This window comes from Myodes glareolus, chromosome 2 (genome assembly GCF_982192425.1).
Source record: "Myodes glareolus chromosome 2, mMyoGla1.1, whole genome shotgun sequence".
NCBI lineage: Eukaryota > Metazoa > Chordata > Mammalia > Rodentia > Cricetidae > Myodes > Myodes glareolus.
The window spans coordinates 77,595,108-77,618,707 of record NC_142027.1 but is presented as its reverse complement, the minus strand read 5'-3'; the positions used below and the strand labels follow the sequence as shown (position 1 = coordinate 77,618,707).

Here is a 23,600-nt window from a genome sequence, read left to right as displayed (position 1 = left end):
TCTTCACGGTTTTCAGCTAGGGACACCCCCTGCCCCCATCCCCGCAAGCTGGGCTGTGACTTGTGCAGTACCTGCTGGCTGAGACCCCTAGCAGTTCCTGGGAGTTAACTCTGGAGGCCCGAGAGATTCGCACAACTTGCTTGTCAACAGAGTAGGGGTTGAAAGTGGTCACATGACCCAAAGATCACCTTGCTTGGTCCTTCTTCTCTTACGGTCTCATAATGATATTGGCTTCTAAGTGAATTTGGCTGGGTTAGTCTCTTCTTGCTTCCCCTGTGGAACGAAAAACAACAGCCTGAGGCAAAAATCAAGAAATGAAAGCTGCAGGGAGAAGGGCAGTGTGCTGGGATTGTGGGGGCCAGTGGGTGGAGAAGGGGGAGGGGCTGGGCCAGTGGGTGGAGAAGGGGGAGGGGCTAGGCCAGACGGAGCTCCAGGGATCAGAGGAATCAGTGGTGAGAAGTGACAGACTCAATAAGGACTTTGAAACTTTGGATTTTAGTGTTTTTTTTTTTTTGTTTTTTGTTTTTTGTTTGTTTTTTTATCTAGACTTCATGCCCCTGTCCTGTTCTGTTCTGTGCTGACCTGTGCATCTTTTTTCTTCTCTTCATTTCCCTGTCCCCAGCCCAGTGGTTCTCAACCTATGAGTCGCCACTCCTTTGGCGGGTGGAGGAGGGAATGACCCTTTCACAAGGGTCGCCTAAGACCATCAGAAAACACAAATATTTGCAGTACGATTTGTAGCAGCAGCAAAACTACAGTTATGAAGTAGCCACGAAGATAATACCAGTTGCAATTTTGAACTGTGTCAGTGGCTTGTCTGGAACCAGCCCAGGGAATCCCTGGCTTGTATCTGGGAAAGAGGAAGGTGGGACTCAGCTCAGGGTCACTTAGTGGTCCCACAATGACCTCCGGCTGTTGTTTTTTGGGATCAGAAAGTCTCAGCTCCTGTCTGGTGGGACTTTCCAACTCTGCTTTTGATTTCATTTCCCTCCAGTCCTGTGAGATCAAGGGATGAAGCAGAGGAGAGGAGAGACGATCCCCAAGGTGGCTGGATGTTAGCAGAAGGGTGTAGGGTGTTCTTCTCCTGCACTGGTGACAGTGACCTTCCTGGAGCAGTCTCTGCTCCTCCTCCTGTGGTATGCCTTGGGGGTAGAAACAGCTGCAGGCAGCCCTGGGTGTTAGTTTGGTTTGCTCAAACTCAGCCTTGTAAACAGCACTTGCCTTCCCCCCTGGGGAACTGACCGGGAAAGCTGCGTAGTTTCTCACAGGTCTGCTTTTCCTGCGGGTTCTGCTGCTTACTTTCGACCCGTGCCTGGTTCTGAGGAACTTTCTGGACTGTTGTGTAAGGTAGACCTGGGCCCTACCGGCAGAGCACTGCCTGGAAGCTGATAAGATTTGGACTATGTTCATCTCGTGTCATTTTAGACCATTCCAAAGGCATGTTGTCTAGGAACCGAGCTCTGCTGGTCCCATGAATAAGGTGTCTGGACTCCTGAGGGTTAAAAAAAGAATAGAGGAATTGAAGTAAAGATAAGGACTTGCGTTGCTTAATTCTGGAGACATCCTCCTTCACAGGTCATTTCCGACAGAACTGAATGCCTTTTGTTCTTCTCATCTGATCTGTGCAGATACTGAGCAGCCCTAACCAAATCCTCAGACAATGGATGGTCTCCAGTCTGGTGCAGACTTTACTAGCAAACCCCAAAACTGTTTGGGAAAGTGAGGTTGGGGTGAGCTCTCATAGGATCGCAGAGACTAGGGATTGGGATGGTACCTAAAAGCCAGCCCTTGTCACCTCCATCAGGCGAGTCAAATGGTAGATTCAGAGACTTGCGCAAACATTGCAAATCGTGCTTAAAGAAGGCAGGGACCAGGGAGTAACTGTGTGTTTTTGAGATGATCTGTCTGACCTTGACTAGAATTAATGAAGTATATGATTTCTAGCAAAGCGCTCAAGTAAAGAGCAAAGCACAACCCTGCAGTTTGGGAATTTAAGTGGCCCTATGACCTGTCCCATTTCCACCACACCAGACTCGTGGGCCTCAGGTTCCTAAATGGAACAGATACTTCAGGGCTGTCTTGGGTTACGTAATGAATCCCTTGTAGGTGCTAAGCATTGTATGCTTTTCAGAATGCGAGGATTACATCGCACATATGATACAGAATCAACATAATCTGGCAGGGTTAGAAGCACTATCTACTGGTGATGCCGAGGTGTAGTCTGGTCCTTTGGTAACTGAGGAAGGAGTCTGCGATGAGTATGGCATGTTGGCCTTGTTCATTTGTCTGCTGTATCCCAGCACATTGGGACTAGTGAAAGATCTTCATAATTAATGGCCAGATGTTGTTGTTCCTGCAGTGGCTCTTGGTGAGCATCGCCAAGTACCGCACTCACGATTCTAACCTCCTCTGTGTATCATGAGATAGACGGTGTATATTTTGATCTCCCCTATGCCTCCCTTCCTCTTCTCTGTCTTTCTTCCTACATATTGCCAGCACTCACCCTCCCCTCTTTCCATTTCCTGTGGTTTACAGATAATCATGATGCAGTCCTGAGGTTTAATGGGGCACCTATAGCCAATTTCCAACAGGATGTGGGCACGAAAACCACCATTCGCCTGATGAATTCTCAGGTAAGAGTTTTTTTTCTGCAGATAGTGCACCTCAGGTAAGAGTTCTTTCCTCCAGATAGTGCACAAGATGAAAACGGCTGCAGTGTGGGCCCCAGTGATGAGGGTATCCACATCAAAGCTGCCAGTTTGATTAAGTTTCTTGACTTCCTGGGTCGCAAATATGTCCCCAAAGACGGGACCATGATCCCATGACCCCATGACCAGCCTTGTGATGCGTCCAGAAGATTGTCTCCACTCTGATAGTGTGCGTTGATGGAGCTGCCTAGGGTCTAGAGAAATGGAGCTCGGTTTTTTCTTGTAACCAGGCAATAATGCCTGTAGTTTTGGACAAGAGACAACGGAGCACAGGCTGAACAAGGGAGAAGGAAGAAGGCTGTGAAAAGTAAGCAGGGATACACCCTGAGCTCAAGCTGGGCTATAAAACACGGCACAGCATAGGACACAGCGCCAGTGCCCCAGGAGTCTTTAGGCTGTGGACCAGAATCCACACATTACTTCATAAGTTTCCTAAGTCCTTCCCCAAAGTATTTCTGAATAGTAGACATGCTGCTTTCTCAACGCCAGCAGGAACTTTAGACATGTTCTTGCCAAAAGTTCTGTTACTAAATATAGTGACAGAAGCTGAATTCTACACAGCCCGTAGCCAGGCACAGCGCTATGCGCATGTGGTCCCAGCCATGGTCCCAGCCACCCAGGAGATCTGAGACAGGATTAAGACGCCATCTCTAAATAAATAAATTCTGTGCCGGGACCTCCAGTCTTGGCAGTGAGGTTTGCTCTTCCCTGAGCAAACGCGGGGCCCTTAGCTATTCCTCTGTACGTGTGTAATCTCTGTTTGCCTCTTAGCACTCCAGGGCCTGGATAGCATCAGAAAAGTCCCTCTGGCACTTTGCTGGCATGGAACCTGCTTTCTTTCCTGCAGCGAGGCCCCAGTGCTGAGTGTGTCCACATCAAAACTTCCAGCTTGATTCAGTTTCATGATCTCCTGGGTCCCAGATGCATCACTGAAGAAGGGGCAGCGATCCCTTGACCAGCCTTGTGATATGTCCATAGCAAAGAAAAGAAGCGTACCTCTTTCTCTTCGCTTTCTGACTTGCAGGATCATCCAGCTGGCCCTGCACTGCTTCCTGTGTTCTTTCTATTTGAGGCCCACAGTCAAAAGAAGGGAGGCCAAGGGACAGAACTGCTATGCATGCAAACCTATTTCTTGGTTTTTTTTTTCCACCCTGTAAAATTATTTTGGGGGACAGTATCTTGCTATGCTGTCCAGGCTAACCTTGAACTCTCAGTTCTCCTCTCTCTAGTACAGAGAGATACCTGCTTGAATCGCAATGCCTCGTTTTAATCCTTTGTGTTACTCTCTTTTAAATTTAAAAACAGCCATCACTTTCTGTTCTGGCAGCTGTCTCCAGTGTCCTGGTACTCTGTGCCTCCCCTGCACTGAACTTACAAGAGCAAGCTCTTATGCCCACCTTTTCTTGTGGATGCTAGGAATGAAACGTATGTCCTTGTGCACACTCAGTGAGCACTTTACCATCTCCCTAGCCCTACATTTTGGAGTTTTAATATCACTCTTTTTTTAAACAATAAAAGAGATAAATGTTAAAGAAATAGTTTGCTTAACAAGATTCTCTGAACTTGACTCCAAAAGGGACTGGATTTGGAAAAATATCAACAGGGTGGCCTGCCTGAAGGAGGGATCGACAGGAGAGAGATACACAGGAAGTGAGAGATTCTTCTGAGCTTGGGTTGACCTGAAGGAAGCGGGTGACAGGTTTCTTATTGCCTGGTAGAGGGGGGTGAACTTGGCCTTCCCAGCTACTCAGATTAACACATCTGGAAATTCTGGTATGGAGTTAGGGTCCCTCCCAAAATCTATTTATGTTTTGCCCTTAATCCCTTATGTTTCTTCTCCTGCCCTGAGCTGGGAGCACCTTAGGGAGCACTGATATCTGTCCTCTGATTCCATGTGAGATGGACAAAAAACTGTGCATACATGCATCCATTCACCCAGCATGCGATGCAGGCGTGCATCCATTTATTCAGCACGCGATACATACATACATGCATCCTTTCACCCAGCATGTGATGCAGGTGTGCATCCATTCATTCCGCACACAATGCACGCGTGCTTCCATTCATTCCGCACACAATGCAGGCGTGCCTCCATTCATTCAGCATGCGATTCAGGCGTGCATCCGTTCACCCAGCACGCGATACAGGCATTCATCCATTCATTCAGCGAGTGTTTAGAGTATGGGGTATATGGTAGCAGTCAGTTCTTGGCCTCTGCAGTTCACTTGCCTGAGGGATTGGCAGGACAGCTCTATATTTGACTGGCAGAATCGTCGTGCCTAAGTTCTCTCTATGAAAAGAATAACAGTATTTTCCTTGTAAAGTCATTGTGAAAATACAGATAAAGAGGGGGAGGTACTTAGTGTTAGGGTTTTGCTGGGGAAGAGTACATTGTGCAGCAGATCTCATGCGAGAGAGGGGCATGCATGGAAGGCTGCCTCTGAGCTGGGGAGGGGAGGACAACGAGAGCAAGAGACGGAGACAGAGAGAGCCGTGATGGCGTGGACTGATGGCGACAGAGAAAATGGGCTGCATTTGGTGGCTGCTGGTGCTGGGTCATGGAAGGCAGGCTGAGGGGGGCCTCACCTGGCTCTGGAATGTGGGCAGTTCCTAGCACTTCCATAGGTCTCTAATTGTCAGCTGTTTTCACTGTTTGTGTCTGCGGCTGTGGAGCTAGGAGTGGTGAGTGCAGACCTGCGCAGAAGTCTCCCCCTCTCTTCTTTGACTACCTATAAAATCAAGTGCTCCCACCAAGAAGGCAAAAGTTGCAATAGAGAACTTCAGAAGTGTTGGGGAAGGGTCTCGGGATGGGGGAGCATGGAGCTAGGGGAGCCCTGCCTAGGAGGTCCCTGCACTCCAGGGAAGTCTGGAAGGCTTCCTGGGGGAGGTGATACTCAGCTGTGTGTTCAGGGGAGCAGGAAATAATGAGATGGATGTGGCAACAGCTTGGGTGAAATCCTGTATGAGAGCCTGCTGAGGACATGGAAGGACTTGGGAAGAGTCTGGTGGCAGTAGGTTGTGGGGGAGACTACCGAACAGTTCTGCCATGGTCCCATGTGCAGTTTGTAACTCACGGTCGTCCATCTGGTCACCCCGAGGGACACAGTTAGGAGGGTCCTGCTGCCTGTAAAAGGGCTTGCACTAGGGTAGAATGCATTCGAGAGCTGCTGGGGGGAGCAGGGAGGTTCAGTAGATTCAAGAATTCTTCTAAGTACAACAGTGTGAGATGTGGGATTCCCCTCTGTATGCTGGGAATATGTTTTATTACCATTGGTTAATAAAGAAGCTGCTTCGGCCTATGGCAGTGCAGAATAAACCCAGGTGGGAAATTCAAACAGAGAATATAGAGAGAGTAAGTGGAATCAAGCAGACACCCGTGTAGCTGCCAGAAGAGAAGGACGCCGGAACCTTATTGGTTGGCCACACCCTCATGGTGATACACAGATTAATAGAAATGGGTTAATTTAATATGTAAGAGCTAACTAGGAATATGCCTAAGCCACTGGCCAAACAGTGTTGTAATTAATATAGTTTCTGTGTGTTTATTTGGATCTGGGCAGCCGGGAAACGAATGAGCAGTCTCTGTTTACACAGTGTTATTTCCGTCCACATAGTTGCCGTTCAGGGTCATCTTGCCGTCCTGGCAGAATTTTGTTTTTCTCAAGAAGAGAACTGCTCCCTTGAGCTTCCTAAAGGAGGTGTGGTCTTTGGTATGAGGGTAGGCCTAATGGACGTGTCGGATGGTCAGTCAAGCCCGGTAAATAGCATTCACATCTTTGCATCCTAAATTTTGCTCTGACAGGCCTCTTTAGCATCCTGCTTGTACAGGCTGTATCATGGAAGTGGTGCTCCCTTAGCTGAATTCTACTTTGTGTGTGTCTTAGTTAGGGTTTCTGTTGCTGTGAAGGGGCACAATGACCCCAGCAACATTAAGGCTGGCTTACAGTTCAGAGGTTTAATCCATTATCGTCACAGTGGGAAGCATGGTGGCATACAGGCAGACATGGTGCTAGAGAAGGAGTGGAGAGTTCTACATCCTGATCTGCAGGGAGCGGAAAAAGAACTGAGTCTCTGAGTCTGGACTTGAGCATCTGAGACCTCAGATCCCAGGCCGTGTCTTCAGTAATTCATTCTGCAAGTTTTGGTAACTGATTTTTTTCTTTAATTGAATTGCCACTGTCAGATGAAAGCAGCACATTTCCCTAAATTCTTAGCATCACTGTTGGTGCATTACCAATAGGGAATTAACAACAGCCCTGTTAACTGGTATAGCCTGTTCCTGTTCTTTTTGTTCTGTCGGGGTATAGTTTAAACCATTAACTATTTGACAGGTCGCCCAACTGTTGTATACATCCTTATTATTATAGACAGCCAGGCTGGGGAGACCTATTGCAGAGACGGTGATGGCCACAGTCTCAGGTTTTGAGACAAGAGCGATTTTATTATTAGTATCCAGTCAGGGGCTCGCTCTATCTCTGACATCCGTGTCTTATCAGGCTGTTTTTTTTCCTGGACTGCTGGAAAAATAATAGTCTCCTTAAATATCAGTGGGCATTGTGAGACAAGTTAACAGGAATATAGTTATAGGTGGATTGTTCACAAGTGAAAAGCCATCCTTCAGGCAAAGAAATATGGCTGGCCCATAGAGGATGCCCTTGGTGTGGGAACAATTTTATTTGTCTCTTGGGGATGTGTAACATTTCTGGGTTCAGTTTTATATTTTAGCACACATGCCGTTTGGATGTCCTGTAACACAGGGAGTACGGGGTTCTACTGTGTCTGGTGTTTGCCATTAAAAACTCTTCCCCAGTTGTAAGAATCTTTATAACGGACAGGCTTTGGGATACCTGTTGAAGAGTTAACCTGGCTAGGCTAGCAATATCCTGACAAGTTTACAAATGGGTATAAGACAAATGCCTAACATATGTTCAGCCTTTAACTTCTCTTTTAGACAGAAGTCAGTAGCACTTAGACTGCGAGCTAATTTTATCTAGGTGCTATAATGGAAATGCTGTCCTAGCTACAGGTTTTATTTCTACTTCTTTAAGCCCTAGAATTGGACAGTCAAGGCAGAGAAGACGTAGTGAAAAGGTGAGTCGGGTTTGACAGTACTCAGGTATTTTTGTGTCTTACATGGACCTCGTGGACCCGGCTCCACCTCTGGGAGCCAGGTGAATTTCACCTTGAAAGGATGTTCTGAATGAATCACGGTCCACTCGCTGGCCAGGAATGTCTGCTGCTCCCTTGAGCTGAGTGTGGTGAATCCAGGAGTAATCCCAGCAACATTGACAACCATGGCTGTGGTGAGAACCGAGAACCGCGGGGTATGGTCCCTTCCAGCAAGGCTCAAGGGTCTCTGGATGGTGTCTTTTAACCCAGAGAGCGCCACCAGGCTGGGTCCCAGTCTCTTGGCGGGGTTTCTCCCACAGTTTTGTAGCCATGCTAAAGAACCTGTTGCAGGGCCTGGAGGGACGAGAGAAGGGAATGGTTAGAAATTCCAGCTGAGTGTACATCCTGTAGTATAGGTAGGAGAGGAGGAAGTCTGTCGAAAGAAATTTCGAACAGAGAAAATCCCCCTCTGTAAGGAATGTACTTGCCTGTAAGCCAGTAAATGGAAAGAAATAATTTTAGCAATTAGAGGGTTTTTTTTCATGAATGGTATAGCTGTAGTTCAGTAGCCGACTCCAGTGGCTTTGTCAGGATTCATTGAGTAACAGCTCATAAACCATTGTGGTGTCAGGGACAACAGTTTACCAGATGCATCTGCTTTCCTTGGCAGCCCTCGCCATCAAAGCAAACATGGGCTCTTTTATTCTCATCTTAGTTACTGCCATTAACTCTCAGATTACACATTTCACTTCATACAGTAAATCTGTCCATCTACACCACACACACACACACACACACACACGCAGGTTGCAGAGTGACAGACAGGGCTAAGAGGTGGCTGCGGTGAAGCTCAGTAGGTCTATGAAGCCTTAAGAGGGGAAGCTGACAGAAATACAGGGAATGAGAAAACTAAACAAACCCATGCAGGAGAAACTAACGGTGTTAGGCTTTGGGGCCGGAGTTGGAGCTGTACAGGCCAAAGGGCAGGACCAGCTCAAGATGAAGGAACAGATGGGTGGATGGCCATTCCAGGTGGGCGAACGGGAGGAGGGTGGGGAGATGGCAGTTCCGGTAGACCGTATCCACAGTGGGACTGAGTCAAGCTGTGGCTTCTGGAGCAGTGGGGAGTTCTCCGCCACTTGCTTACTTGGCATGTTTATTAGGTGGCCAGCTGACAGGTTGGTGGGGATTACTGCCATTGTCGTGTTAGGTTTCCCTAACTATGGTGTGGTTTGTCCATAGATGATGTGGATGACCTTCTTCTGCCCCATGTGCATCATTCTCCATTCACCCCGATAAACTGACAGGGTAGCACCCTTTCTGTTCCCAGGAATGAATCAGGTATTAATCCTGTGCTGTGTGCATGGCACTGGGCATATCCACACTGGTGCCGAGCCATCCTCCCCCTTTAAGATGGGTACCAAAAATTACTTGCAAATGGCTTCTCTCAGGGCAGTGTCCAGTGTGATAAACCACCATTTTATACAATACAGAATAACTTGGAGCAGGGCACAGCCAATTTTACTCTTCCCATGTTGTAGATGGGATGGAGCTGAGTAAGTCTGAAAGCCAGTGTAAGTTTGGAAGGGAAGTTTCTTGGGGGGTACACAGGAGGAATCCCCAAACATGCCCCCCACCCCAGATCACCACTGTGTCCACTGTAGAAGCATGCTATTTTGGGTCTGGCCAGTCTTAGGTGACTTAGAGATTCAGGGAAAGGTTTGGATGATAAGATGTAGTTAAGTTAGGCCAATCACTACTGTTAGCATTTAGAAGCACCACCTCCCATCCTTAAGCCCCAGAACAGGCAGCTGGGTACACAGTCCTAGATTAGCCTAGGTAGAGATCCAGTCTTGCTAATTGTGGTTTCTTATCACAGAGATACAGGTACTGGGTGAGGGCCATTACCATTATACTTCCTCTGCATTGTTAAAAGCAGCTCCCACCAGGGAGATTTTAAAGTCTACATCTCCCCCTTTACCCTTTCAGGAGGCAGTTATTGACTAGTTCTTCTTTCAAAACAATTTAGGGAACATTTTAAGTAGCTTTTACTACTCCTGCAAATGCAGTAATTAGAGAGAGTGTTAGAGGCAATTCCTGTTTTCTAGGCAGGTGGGGAGACTTAGGCTGTACTTCTCTGGAAGCTGTGAGAGGTGGATTCAAGTTGTGACTCCTGGGCGCCTCCATGAATTTTTTTTAGGTTACAAAAAGAGATAACGCCTTTTAGATGTTAGCATTATCCTTGTTTGCACTCTGTGCTGAAATCCACGTTGTAGAAAAGCAGTTAACAGATGCGATGCCTGTGAAGCAGCGGGAGTAGACTCACGCCTAGCAGCAAAAGCTAGGGCTTGGGGTTAGAAAGCATGAACATTCTTTTCTCTGTCCAGAGGGCTGGATGCATAGATTGGACAGAGATGCTTTTAGCCCAGTGAGCAGCGCCTCTAAGTCTATACTTAGTAGACAACCAAAGGAAATCTGAAGTCTTGAACTTGTGACTGGAAAGCGTAGGTCAGTGCTGTACCAGCTTATCAGAACCCCACTGATCAATGTTAAAGCTCTGACCTTTTGCCCTCCTAGTATAATAATAGCATAGTGGAAAGGAAAGAAATCCAAAGCACTTCTCATTTTTCACATCCCTTAGGCAATTTCCTTAGACCTGCAGAACTCACTGCTTAAGCTTCCACATCCTAAGAAATCCCGTTCTTAGACCCTTGCAACTTTAAATCCCTCTCTTTCCATCTAATCATTTACCAGGTCCACGAGTAGCTATTGCTAGAGCTGTCATTGCAAAGCAGGCTCTTTTGTGTGTGTAAGAAGTTTATTGGACAACAATGAGGACACTAAGAGAGACATACATAGATCTAATCTACACGGGAAGTAGAAAAAGACAAGATCTCCTGAGTAAATTGGGAGAATGGGGACCTTGGGGGAGGGTTGAAGGGGAGGAGAGAGACAGGGAGGGGAGCAGAGAAAAATGTAGAGCTCAATACAAATCAATTTAAAAAAAGTTTATTGGAGTGGGGGAGGAAGAGTGAAAAAAATGAAAGGCCATGGGGGCACGAGAGAGGCAGACAGACAGACAGACAGAAAGTAAGAACAGGCAAGAAGAGACACAAGAGATGAGAAAAAGAGAGAGAGCACTGTGCCTGCCAGACACTTTTGAGGGGTGCACATGGCAACAGGTGATGATGTAACTAACTGCCTTGGTGGCTGAGGCAGGTGACTGCCATGGCAGGAACTAACGTTCCTCCCTCTTGTTTATTATTAAAAGTTGAGAAACTAGGAAGAGGGTAGCCAGTAAGGTGGGAATGGAGGTGCTGCATTCTCTAGACTGATTCCTGTTGTTTGGGGGCATGAGCATCTTTGGGGGACTTGAGATAGCTGGAATGCTGGCCAAGTCCTGGGATAGCTGGCGGTTTCACTTACTCCCAGGCTCTGTGGGACAGTCTGGCACTAGGGAAGTTGTGGGCCTAGGCAAAGCAGTCTGTGAGACTGGACCACTTGAGGGTAGCCATTTTGAAGCTGTCTGGGATGCAGATTTTGAGGGGACCTGGCAGAATGCTAGTGGAGCTGAAGATAAAGTTAGGTGTTTTAGGAGGAATTTTTTCTTAGGTCCTGGTGATTGAAGGAGGGGAGTCCCAAGACCAGGAAAAGTTTGGGGAGATCCCACCCTCTGGACAGGCAATAGATAGGGAAACTTAGACTGTTGATTGAGAGTACTTATCTGGGATCCATTTGACCTGTTTGAGGTAGAACCAAGTCTACCTCAAACTTATGAGAATATTTTTGTGTTTACAAAAGGAAATAAGTTTTAGACACATTAGCATTCCCACTGTTTGCAATCTGTACTGAAATCCACGTTGTAGAAAAGGCAGTAAACTCATACCTTTGAGTCATAGAGACGCAAAAATGATTCTGATTAAAATATTAACATTCTTTCCTCTATCCAGAGGACTGAATGTGTATAGATTATACAGATGTTTTTAGCACAATGATATTCTCTGTTGGTTTTGCTCTTTTGGCTTTTCTGGGGGGCCTATCACCCAGCTCCCAAATAAATCACACATAGAGGCTTATTCTTAGTTATGAATGCCTGTCGTTAGCTTGGCTTGTTTCTTGCCAGCTTTTCTTAAATTATCCTGACTACTTTTTACCTCTGGGTTTTTATCTTTCTCTATTTCTATATACCTTTCTTTCCTTCTTACTCCATGACTGGCTGGGTGGCTGGGTCCTGATGTCCTCCTCTCCTTGTTCTCTTTCTCCTGGTTCTCTCTCCTCCCAGATTTCTCCTTCTGTTTATTCTCTCTGCCTGCTAACCCCACCTATCCTTGCTCCTGCCTCACTGTCGGCTGTTCATCTTTTTATTCGGCCATCGGGTGTTTCAGAAAGGCAAAGACTTATAGCTTCGTAGTTAACCAAATGCAGTGTAAACAAAAGTCACATACCTGAAAATAGTATTCCCCAATACAATTAGGATCACTTTTAAGTCTATACTTAGGAAATAACCGAACGAAATTGGAAATATTGGGCTTGTGACTTGGATAATAGTAGTGGAGCTCTGCCAGAGCGAGATTAATAGCATATCAGAACGCCTTTGACTAAAGTTAAAATTAAACGTTTGAAGACTTCATTCCACAGTAGCATAGTGACGGGAAGAAATCTGAAACAAACGTCATTCTTTTAGAGGCCCAAAATCACTTTCTTATCACCATTTAAGCTTACACATCCTCAGATCTTTCTAACTTGCATCTACACACCTTTAAAGTCACTTTCTTATCACAATTTAAGCTTTCACATCCTCTCAAACTTCACACCTTAAAACACTTTCTTTCTGTCTAATCAGCCACCGGGAGACACAGGTGGTTGGTTGCTGAGGGCAGTCATTGTAGAGTGAGTTCTTTGAATCTCGTTTCTGTGTCTGGTAATGCAGTAAAGCTATGTCTCGGTCTAGTAGTAGCTCTAGGAGGGTGAGGCCTGTGGCTTGGATTTTACACAAAAAGACCTGAGAAGGCAGCTGAAGCCTTGGTTGCGCTGTGAAAGGGACAAAGCTGTCACTAGGCTAGTTATGGGATACCGTTTGAGTTCGGAGGGTCGATTCCACCTGAGTGGGTACAAGTGCAGACCAAGCAGCTCAAACCTGTTAAAAATGACAGGGACTGGCTGCGTAGACAGCGACACCGGGTTCCTTCGTGGTCGCTGGGGCCAGAGGTCTCAGAGCAGCACCAGCCTTTGTCTGTCAGGCCCAGAAGAGCCTACAGACTTTCCTGTGCAGTAGGAACTCGTGTGTGTGTGTGTGTGTGTGTGTGTGTGTGTGTGTGTGTGTGTAGGAGGGGGCGTGGGGTGGGGATGACGACTTACCTCGTCTAGGTAAAGCAGAGAAACCCACTCCCTGGTGTCCTGTTTGTTCAGTCTGAACAGGGTCTTGGCAGCTGTGGAGGTGAAAGGCAGTTTTGTGGGGGTTTTTGTTTTGTTTTGGCTCACTGGCCAGCTTTGCCATGTTTAAAGCAAGCTCCAGATGGAGGTTCTTCTGTGCCTGTCATCTTTTGAAGAGCTAGGTGTGCTGCCAGGAGCTGGCGTGAATCTCATGAAAGGCTTCTTTTTATTAAATATTTTAAATGCCAAATTCTCAGATCTCTGCAGCGTTTGAGGACCATTGTCTGTTACGTATATCTAAATTATACAGACATGGCTTGTTTCTAGTTACTTATTTCAGGCTTAACTTTGAAAACATACATAAGATGCTAAATCTGGACATGTCAAAGTATTAGCTCCTTTATGAGGTGACTGACTGTTCACTGTGCTCCCTAACAGTCTACAACAGCAGCTTTTTAAAGACTGAGACTTTACATTCCACCCTGTTCAAGGTGACTGATCATTAACTTGCATTTTTAAAAATTATCCTTAACAGATTACAAAATAAGTTCGTAGCTTTTATAAGATTAGGACTTTACACTCAATTTTCCATCTCTGGTAGATTTAGCTTTAAAAAAAACTGTCAAATTTTGAATTGAAGTTTTTTTAGTATCAAAATAAAACTTTTAATCATAGATAATAGGCTCAGTGAAGAAAGCAAAATAGCTGTTCTGTGGGTGAGAACAAGTTTGCTCCAAACTGCCAAGGCTGTCTCCTGAGAATGCAAGAAAAAGCAAGACGGTAAAGACCCCCGGCGCCCAATGGGAACTGGAGAAGAGGGGGCCTGTGAGGTGGGGTGGGGCCCATGAGCAGGGACTAAGGAAGCCCAGAGACCAGTGCCACCCATGACAAGCCAGCAGGCACCACAGTCACACGTTAATGGAAGGGCCCCAGCCAGATACAAGGAGAGCGACTTCTCTCCTAGCAACAGGAACTTTCCTCAAACTCCTGAGAGAATGGGGACCCCTGTCCAAATGACCAGCCCTGGGAAAAGGACCCTCTTGGGGACCAAACACTTCATTATAGTTTGCATTTTTTGCATTACAGATTTTGCATTATATTGCAGTTTTTTTACATGGTTCAGTTTATCCAAATAGCTAAAGCTTAGAGTGAGCAAAGACAAAGTTAGACAAATGTTACTGTGGACCTGTGTACCTGTTACTGTGGACCTTAGGAGTCCACAGATCTTATTTATCAATACATTATTTATCAGAATATGCTGCAACTTATCTAAGTTCTCCAGAAGCTTGGTGTGAAGTGCTTGGCAGAGACATAAGTACTTAGGTGTAAAGCTCTAAGCCAGCTTTGGTTAATCTGAACAGACCTTTATAACCTTAAATTTTTATCGCCATATGGAGTATATTCAAACACATATGCAGTATGCTGTAGCAAACATAACCTTACATTCCTATCATCATACAGAAGTCCTTACCAATCCAAAGTATTTGAGATTTGTGCTTTCTTAGTCTAAAAGGAGATGCGATGAACAGCGAGCTCATTAGGAATAAGAAGCATCGTATGATGTGTGCTCTTTAACCATAGTTTTTAAAGATGGCTGCCACCTGTATCCTGATGATGGCGTTTTATTGAGGACTTTGGAACAGTCCATGTGATACACTTTCATTCCTTCTGATGTCATTGCTGGTTGGACTATGAGGACAATGTTCACAGAATGAGTTAGAGTCTTTCTTCCTCTTCATTCTTTGGGGAAAACTTGAAAAAGAATGCGATTAGTACTTTACTATTCAGTATAGTTCTCTATGAAGCCATGGGGTCCTGGGCTTTGTCTAAAATTAAAAAAGTATTTATTCAGTTTTGTTACTTGTTTGAAGTACTGAAGGCTTTATGTTTCATTATGGTTTAGTTTTGATAGGTTTTGTTTCTAGAAATTTATTTCATCTAGGCTGTGCTATTGATTACTGTAACTGTTCATAGTATAGTCATTTATAATCTTTTTAAAAAATTTCTGCACAATTGTAGTAATGACTCCTTTATAATTTCTGGTTTGAATAGTGGGAAGCTTCCTTCTTTTTATCTTTGTTCCTTGAGCTAAGATTTATCAATATTGTTGAATTTTGCAAAGAACCAACTTCTGGGTCCTTGTTTTCCTTTACGGCTCTCTCTCTCTCTCTCTCTCTCTCTCTCTCTCTCTCACCTTTATTATTTCCTTCCTTCTGCTAGCTTCATATTTAGCTTGTGTCTCTTCTTACGTTATAAAGTTATGTTAATTTGTGGTCTTCTCAGCTTTTAATGTAAGAAAGCATCGGTAAAAATTTCCGTTTACTGGTACTTTAACTGAATCTTGTAAGTTTTATATACTTCATTGTGTCTTAAATCATTTCTAAGTATCCTCTGATCTTTCTTGTTATGGGCTACTGAACTATAGTTATGCCCTCTCATAAAAGAATTCCTAAGAATACTTTATGTGCTTAGTAAATCTTGGTAAAACTGGTCTCAGGACTAGCCCTAAATTCCTATGCAATATGACCCTGAGCTAAAGATTACTTACTGTCTCTCCGCTTCAGTAAACAAGGCTTGCTTGCTGTAGCTGGCCATTCTGTATATGTCGCAATTGTGTGTGTGTGTTTTTTTAAAACTTTGTGCCAAATGGAGGTTAAGGCTGTGTCCCACTAACCTGTTTGGGAAAGTCCCACCAGTGGTTAAGACTCAGTTGAACTCAGCAGTTTTTCTCTGCAGGTACCCCACAACGCTTTCACGATTTCTTTTATCCATTAGAGTGAGCTGTGTGGTTTCCAGAGCTGTAAAGGAATGATGGAGATTTTAATACTACACTCTCAGTAAAGGACAGAACACAGAGAAGATGAGGACAAGTGGACATCACACAATAAACTAGCAAGATCTAATAGGCATGTGGAGATGTTCTCCAACCAAGATATGTTCATTCTTCTCAAGGGCAAATGAGATGTTTTCCCGGATAGATTGTAAGTTGTGTGACCTGCTGGGATGGCTGACGTTATGTTTTAAGTTTAAATTCCTGTGCTTAAGAGATCTATAGAACGCAAATGCCTCTAACCTGTAAGTCCCACTTGCCCAAGGACAGATAACTTCCCGGGATGCTGGGGGTTGCTCTTCATGGAAGGTTACGAGTTACGTGACTTTGCTTCTGTATAAACGCTTGGTTGCCGCAACTGCACAAGGCATGCTTGATTACATGTACCCAGGAGGTACATAGGCAGGAAGTATGTCAAGATGTGTGCCTGCCCCTAACTGGATAAAGGAGAGAAGTACACAGCCTTGTGAGTTTTGTGGGTTTTGCCTTTATAAGCCTCTAACTAATTGGCAGCCAAGTACTGGGAACCTCAGGTGTGGACCTGGTTAGTGTCAATAGTCCTGGCCATTTAATAAAGCTTCCAACCTGGCTCAGAGGGAACTGCTGTACTGAGAAAGAGATGGAGGAGAGTCACGTGGTCGCTATTTAAAACATGTTTTCCTAAACAAGAGTTGAACCACATGTGCACTAGTTGTAGCAAATACAATTTTACATTTTCAACATTATACAAAAGTCCATCCAAAATGACGTGGAGACCTGTTGTCGTCTCTTCGGTAGGTTCATTTCACCTGGTCACCTTTAATCAAGATGGTGGTGAAATCATAGGCCATTTGTCTTCTCCAGCCCTAGCAAAGATGGCAACCAGCCCTGTGGCTGCCTAATGATGTCGGCAAGTCATGTGTTGCTTATATCCCAAAATGAAATCATGCCACGTGGTTCCTTTAAATTATCTACGCATAGATTTTTCACTATCAACGCCCTGTTGTCGCAAGTTTTAAATTGAGCTTTTTTGTTACAGATTTTACAGTTTTTTAACCAAAAACATTTGGTGGCTACCACCGTTCATACATTCAACTGAGCCTAATCAAGTTCTGTCTAGGTTTCCATGTTTGCATACCAGAAAACACATACCCATACGCATATGCAAAACAGACAGACAAAGCATTGTGACACTTAACTGGGCCTAACCGATTTCTGTCCTAGCTTCCAGTATCCAAACAATTAGAACCAAGGGAGGGGGGCCAATGTCTTGCTTTTTTGCCCTGGGCGGGAAGATGTTGGGTCCCATCAAACCCCTTCTCGTGCCAGATTGGAATCCCAGCAGAACCAGACGTCACAGAAAATGACCATGACTTACTATGGGAGGTCTTCGTAGACACTTGCTGTTTTGCCAGACCAGCAGTTCATTCTTTGTCTGCAGAACTGAAAGCCAGCCTTGAAACCTTGGTCCGTCTCAAGGGGCACACCTCCCAAGGTGGCCCTTCAGCCCCAGAGTCCCAGAGAGATCTTCTGGCTTTAGATTTGGGGGAATGGTCTGATCTTACTGAAAGCTGCCAGAAAATGTTAGTCCCATTGGGTGAGAAGAAGACCTCTCCCAAAATTTTTGAGCCAGATTTGAAACAAGCTTTATTAAATGGCCAAGACTATGGATTACAGCCATGACCAAGTGGAATTTGTTTCTGGGATGCAAGGATGGTTTGACATAGAATATTGATAACATAATATGCTGAATTAATAGGATGAGGGGGAAATGATAATTTTAACTAGACAAAAGTGTCTGATAAAATTCAGTTCTTTTTCATGATTAGAAATGCTCACTAAACTATAAGTAGAAGGCAACCACTTAGCATAAGAAGTGCCATTTATGTAAAACAGGCAAACACCACACTCAATAATGAAAGACCAAAAGTCTTCCATTAAAATCAAGAACAAGACAAGGATACCTGTTTGTGCTTGTTGTATTTAAATATCACTGCAAGACCTGACCAGAACAATTAGGAAAGAAAAACGAAAAATGGATCTAAGTTGGAAAGCAAGAAGTAAAAATTTCATCTGTTTACAAATATTCTTTTATACATTAAAAGTTCTACATTTTACCCACTCCCACCCCCACAAAGTTCCATTAGAGCATTCCATTAGAGTTATTTTACTAGTCTGGTAAAATAACAGAGTCCAAATTCTACACATAGAAAACAGCTGAACTTTTATACAACATACGCCAACAATGAATGTGGCTTGTTTTATGTCAAGTTGAGACTAGACAGAGTTATCTGAAGGGAAGGAATCTCAATTGAGAGAATAGCCTCCATAAGATCTGGCTACAGTGTATTTTCTTAATTACTGATTGCTAGAGGAGGTTGCAGCCTATTGTGGGTGGCACCACCTCTGGGCTGGTAGTCCTGGATTCTATAAGAAAACAGGCTGGGCAAGCCATGAGGAGCAAGCCAGTAAGCAGCACCTCTCCATAGTCTCTGCATCAGCTCCTGCCTCCAGGTTGCTGCCCTACTGGAGTTCCTGTCCTGACTTCCTTCACTGATAGACCATGATGTGGAAGTGTCAGCCAAACCAGTCCCTTTCTCCCCAGCTTGCTTTTAGTCATGGTATTTCATCCCAGCAATAGTAACCCCGACTAAGATAATGAGCAAACCCAATCCAGCCCTCCATGAAACTCACACCCCTTAAAAAAACATCAAAACAGAAAGCTGTGTAAGATTTGTTTTTCAACAGTGTAGTGTCTTCTTGGTACATCTACACACTATCACGTGTGCCTTTTGTAGCCCTGTTCTCCTGGTATTTGTAATAGCCACTAATCTTGGTGGTACAGAATGGGGTTGGAAATTGGCATTGAATTCTAACGCGGGTTGTTCTTGTATAGTTCCTTTCTGTATGGGGCCAGTACTTTTCTTCTGTTGTCTCTGATGCAGCTTGTAGGACAAAATTGTTCTGTCACCCGAACATCACCTTGAAATTGCAAAGCAAACAAATAAACAACATCTTATGCAGCAGCAGCGCCTCCAAAAACAAACCCAAAAGCTTAATGCAGGTGCTCTGTTGACATTCTAAATGTTTCTAGACAAATATAAAATAAAAAAAGAAAAGGAAGGAAAAACTCGAAAAGGAAGAAGTGGGCTTGGTGGTGTAACCCTAGCAGCCAATCAGAAAGCTCTCCAGCTTAAGAGGAAGACAAGCTTGAGGCCACCCTGGGCCACACTGGGAAAACCTTGCTTCAAAAAATGAAACAAAGCAAAAAAAAAAAAAAAAATAGATGAGAAAAGATGTGAGTGGAGGAGATGGCCGCAGTAGGATCCCTACTGTGTGATTGCACTTAGCAGAGCAGATGTAGCAGTCACTGGTAGACCTGCTAAGAAGAAAGAGGGAAGGAGTGGGCTTTACTGGTGAATGGGTACTGTGTTTCAGTTTGCAAAGAGTAAACAGTTCTGGAGGTGGATTGTTTTAATAAGTGCACAAAAACGTGATTGTTCTTGAGCTTGGGACTTTAAAGATGGCCCAAATGCCACTGGGCTTGGTATTTCAAAAATGGCTAACAAGAGGTTATGTTATGCATATTTTCATCAAGTAAATAGTGTTTTGTTTTGTTTCATTTTTCTCATTGGAGGAGAAACTCTCTAATGGGGGAGACATGGAATATACTGGGAAAAGGAGCTGACAAATGGGTACTGAGACAGAGACAGCTCACCCGGTGAAGGATCACTAGCAGCTGGAGATGTTCCTAGGGAACCTGAGGGGAAGATGCTGGGGGCTGAGAACAAGAAGGCGTCAGAAGAGGAGGCTGGGGAAAGGTCCGACAGCATCAATGTGGAGGATGGGGATCTGGCAACTGTGAGAAACAGGGCGGGGGGCACAGGCCATGTGGGGCAGTTCTCTTCAAAGCTGAGCCTGTGTTGGTTCGAGCTTCCTCCAGCCCCACATCTTTGTGGCAGAGGCTAGCACTGGACACAAAGCTGGGTTGTGACAAAGCCACAGGAAACAAACCGGGGCCTTTCTCATTAAGAAAATGACTTTTTTATAGAAAAGAGTGTCATACTTCAACGTTTTGGTTCAGCTGACTCATTTTTGCCCCGGGCCAGATGTGGTAAGATTTGGCAGAAAAGTGGTCTATTAAATATGGGTCCATACATTGACCCAGTTCTAACTCTCAATTTGAGATGGTTTCTGTGAAACTCAACTGTGCACCTGTTGTGCGCAGGGGACCCGAAAGAAAAGATGTCAGGACAAGAGAATATAATGGCTTCTTTAGAAACATCTGGAACCCTAGGGAGAGAGCCTCGTTCCTGCGGTGAGCCACAAGTGTGCTGACAGGTTCATCCAGGTCATCCCCAGATAATTGTTAGGGCTGAGCCTGAAATAATAGCCCCCTTTACTAAACATCACCCGAGGTGCTCCACGTCTTGGCTCACCTGATTTTCATGACATACGAAGCTTGATCATTGTGTTACCCAAGGTCGTTTAGGCTCAAGCTGTGAACAATTTACTCCAAGAGGCTCGAAAAGTAAGCAGGAGGGAGCAGAGGTGGGGATGGATGTGGTCTGTTTCCCGGCGCTACCTGAAACCCCAAAGTAGCTTTTGTGTTTTTGTTTATTAGTAAGTTTTACAGCATTGGAAGCAGATCTGAAGTTTCTTCCTGTGCCAGAAGATGCCTATCACAACCATCTCCCAGCCTCTGTGGCATTCTTTAAGTTCCAATTTTCTTTCCCAAGGTGTGGATAGACAGGTGTTGGTGGGGGCAGTGTGTGTGCATTTCCATCGTGTATAACCAGAGCTAAGGTGAACATAAGGTGAGTGGGTTCTCTTTTTGCTTAGTAGTTTACATTTTTAGTTTTTCATTTATTTTACAAAGTTGCAGGCTTTCTTGTGGAAGTTTTGTAAATACCTTGTCCAGCCCTTCCCCACTCTTGCTCCATCCCATGTCTCTACTTCTCAGCCCCCCTTAAGCCCTTCTACCCCTTCTCTTTTATACCCTATGTATTCTATTACCTTTCCCACCCCTTCCCTTGAAAAAGTCGGGTGTCTCCTTCTTGTTAGCTCCTTTCTGGTTTCCCAGGCTCAGCATGTACTCACTCCCACAGAAATACACAAAGGGAAACATGACACCCTAGGATCACAGATGAGAGAATGCGCATTTGTCTTTCTGAGCTGGGCCACCCCACTTAATGCAACATTTTCCAGTTCCATCAGCTTTCCTATAAATTTCATATTTTTGCATCTGAATAAAGTTCCATGGTGTAATATATCACATTTCATTGTCTGTATTCCAGTAGATAGACGTGCAGATTGAGTAAGAACAGAAAGTGAACATTCTTGTCTTGTTCCTGGTTTTAGTTCTAATTCATTGAGTTTTCCCCATTTTTTATGATGCTGGCACGGATGTACGATACGTAGCCTTGATTTTGTTGAGATGCATTCCTTCTGTGCTTGGTCAATGCAAGAAACACTGCTTTCACCTCAAATGGAACAATCCATATGGTTTTTTCTGGAGTCAATAGGAGTCGACCATGGTCCAGAAACAAATTTCCTACTCCACTGTGGGAACAGTTTCATGAAGTCTATATAGTAACAGAGCAAAGAAAGTCATAAACAAGCATGGCTTTCAACACATTGCTGTAATACGAGGTAGGCAGGTCACAACAAGAAGCAGAAAATTCTGCTCTATGGTTCAGATGCCATCTGATGGTGGACATGAGGGTCCATTCATAAATTTCAAAAGATCTACCCAATAGTCTCAAGGATGTTGCTTCATACCCAAAGAGAGACAGTGGAAGCCAAGGAAACCCAAGATCATTTGTAATTATGGCCCTGGATCTGCAACACTCAAGTCCCCACAATCACTGAAGTTCTGGAATGGTCAACACAGACGTGTCCTCTTTCTGAGAACTTTAGTTCACACCTTTATCGTGAGGAGATATTGACTGATTCCTGTAATGTAGTATTTGGCCTCATGATTTGGAAGTTAAGCCTTTTGAGTACTGTGACTTTTGGGGCTTCTTGATTCTGACCATCAGGTACATTCTGTGTTACCTCTGAGCAGAAGAGGACCAAGACTTGAAAGTGAATTCAATGACCTTCTTACTCAAAACCCCCAGCTAGAAATTTGGCCAGCTCTGTGTCCTCTCTCCCCTGTATTGTCTGTCTGATGTGCAGCCATCAGCCCCGGAATCTGTTTGGCCAGCTGAAGTCCTCTGCCAAGGTTGAAGAACACAATACAGTCTCTTCCCTATGGACTCTAGCAAAAGGAGAAAGCGCTCCCCCATCGCATACATACGCAAAGCCTGTAGAAAGTATACACAAAGCACAGTGTATCCAGTGGAGCCAGGTACCCCTGATCCATTATGTTAGACAAGGGAACAACAGTTTGGGGCTCAGAGTTCTTTTTGTGAGGGCACCCATGAAGCTTATAAATTAGAAGCTATCTCCTCTTATCTAACTCCCATTTCTTTTCAACTCAAAGTCTATCCTAACCAGTACTTCCATTAAAATTTCATCTAACCCTAGAACTGTCCACTGGGGGCAGTTTGCTAGGAAGTGTTGCCTCTGTGTGTATGTGGCGTATAGGATCATGGGTTCCCTTCTTGTAATATCTTTGTCTGGCATTTGGTGATGGAGTAAGGGCCATTCACAGAGGGAGGTGGTCCATGGTCTTCAATTTTCTGGAGAACTTTGTGTAGAATTAAGCATTATTTTTTTGTGGGAGTTTTATTGATATAAAGGGAGTGGGGGAGGAAAGAGAGAAAGGAGAGGAAGAAGAGGCAAGGACCAGCCTGCCTCTTCAGAAGAACAGTGGGAAAAGAGAGAATGTTTTTGTTGTTGGTGGTGGGTTTTTTTGTGTGTGTGGGAATGGTTTCAAGACAGGGTTTCTCTGTAGCTTTGGAACCTGTCCTGGAACTTGCTCTGTAGACCAGGCTGGCCTCGAACTCAGAGATCCGCCTGCCTCTGTCTCCAAGTGCTGGGATTAAAGGCATGCACCCCCCCGCCCCGAGTATTATTTTGTTCTTTGTAGAAAGATTTTCAGCTTTGTTTTTTTTTTTGATATGTGGCCCCTCTTGTCTGAGCATTGGTAGTTTGTGTCTTTTAAAGAGTGTGCATATGTCTTCTAAATTAGCTAACTTATTGGTGTGAAGCTGTTCCTCATATTTCCTCACTGTCGTAAGTGCTCATGAAGTCTCTAGAGATGGCAGTTCCTTTGAGGCGATTCAAATGGTTATTGGAAATCACAGCTTTAAAAGGCGTAGGAGGTAGAAAGTAGTTTCTTCATTTCAGAAGTTGCCACGGACTGCTTTCTCTGAGGCAGGTTGTGGGGGGCACTGACGCTCAGCGGCAAACAAAAGCCACACAGAAATAGCAGCTCTCTGCCCAGGCTCTTACCTGACCATTTCACTGTACAAACGAAGACCAGAAGGAAGGGGGCAGGGAGTGTGTTGAAAAGAGAGTGGGGTCCCTTGTTCTGGCCACCCGGCTAGCTTAACCCCCGAAATAACCACACAGAAGCTGTATTTATTTAAATACTGCCTGGCCCATTAGCCCTAACTTCTTATTGGCTAATTCTAATATCTTAATTTAACCCA

General features: G+C 44.8%; 1 protein-coding gene across 6 annotated transcripts in view; it reads left to right on the top strand.

Annotated features, from left to right (window-relative positions):
• Nucleotides 1-23,600, top strand: part of St6gal1 (ST6 beta-galactoside alpha-2,6-sialyltransferase 1) — a 140,341-nt gene that overhangs the window by 98,593 nt on the left and 18,148 nt on the right. For all 6 annotated transcript variants that reach the window (XM_048453871.3, XM_048453873.3, XM_048453876.3 and 3 more), the window contains one exon: nucleotides 2,536-2,633. In XM_048453871.3, the coding sequence (XP_048309828.1) occupies nucleotides 2,536-2,633 (98 nt within the window). The remainder of the gene's footprint in view (nucleotides 1-2,535; nucleotides 2,634-23,600) is intronic.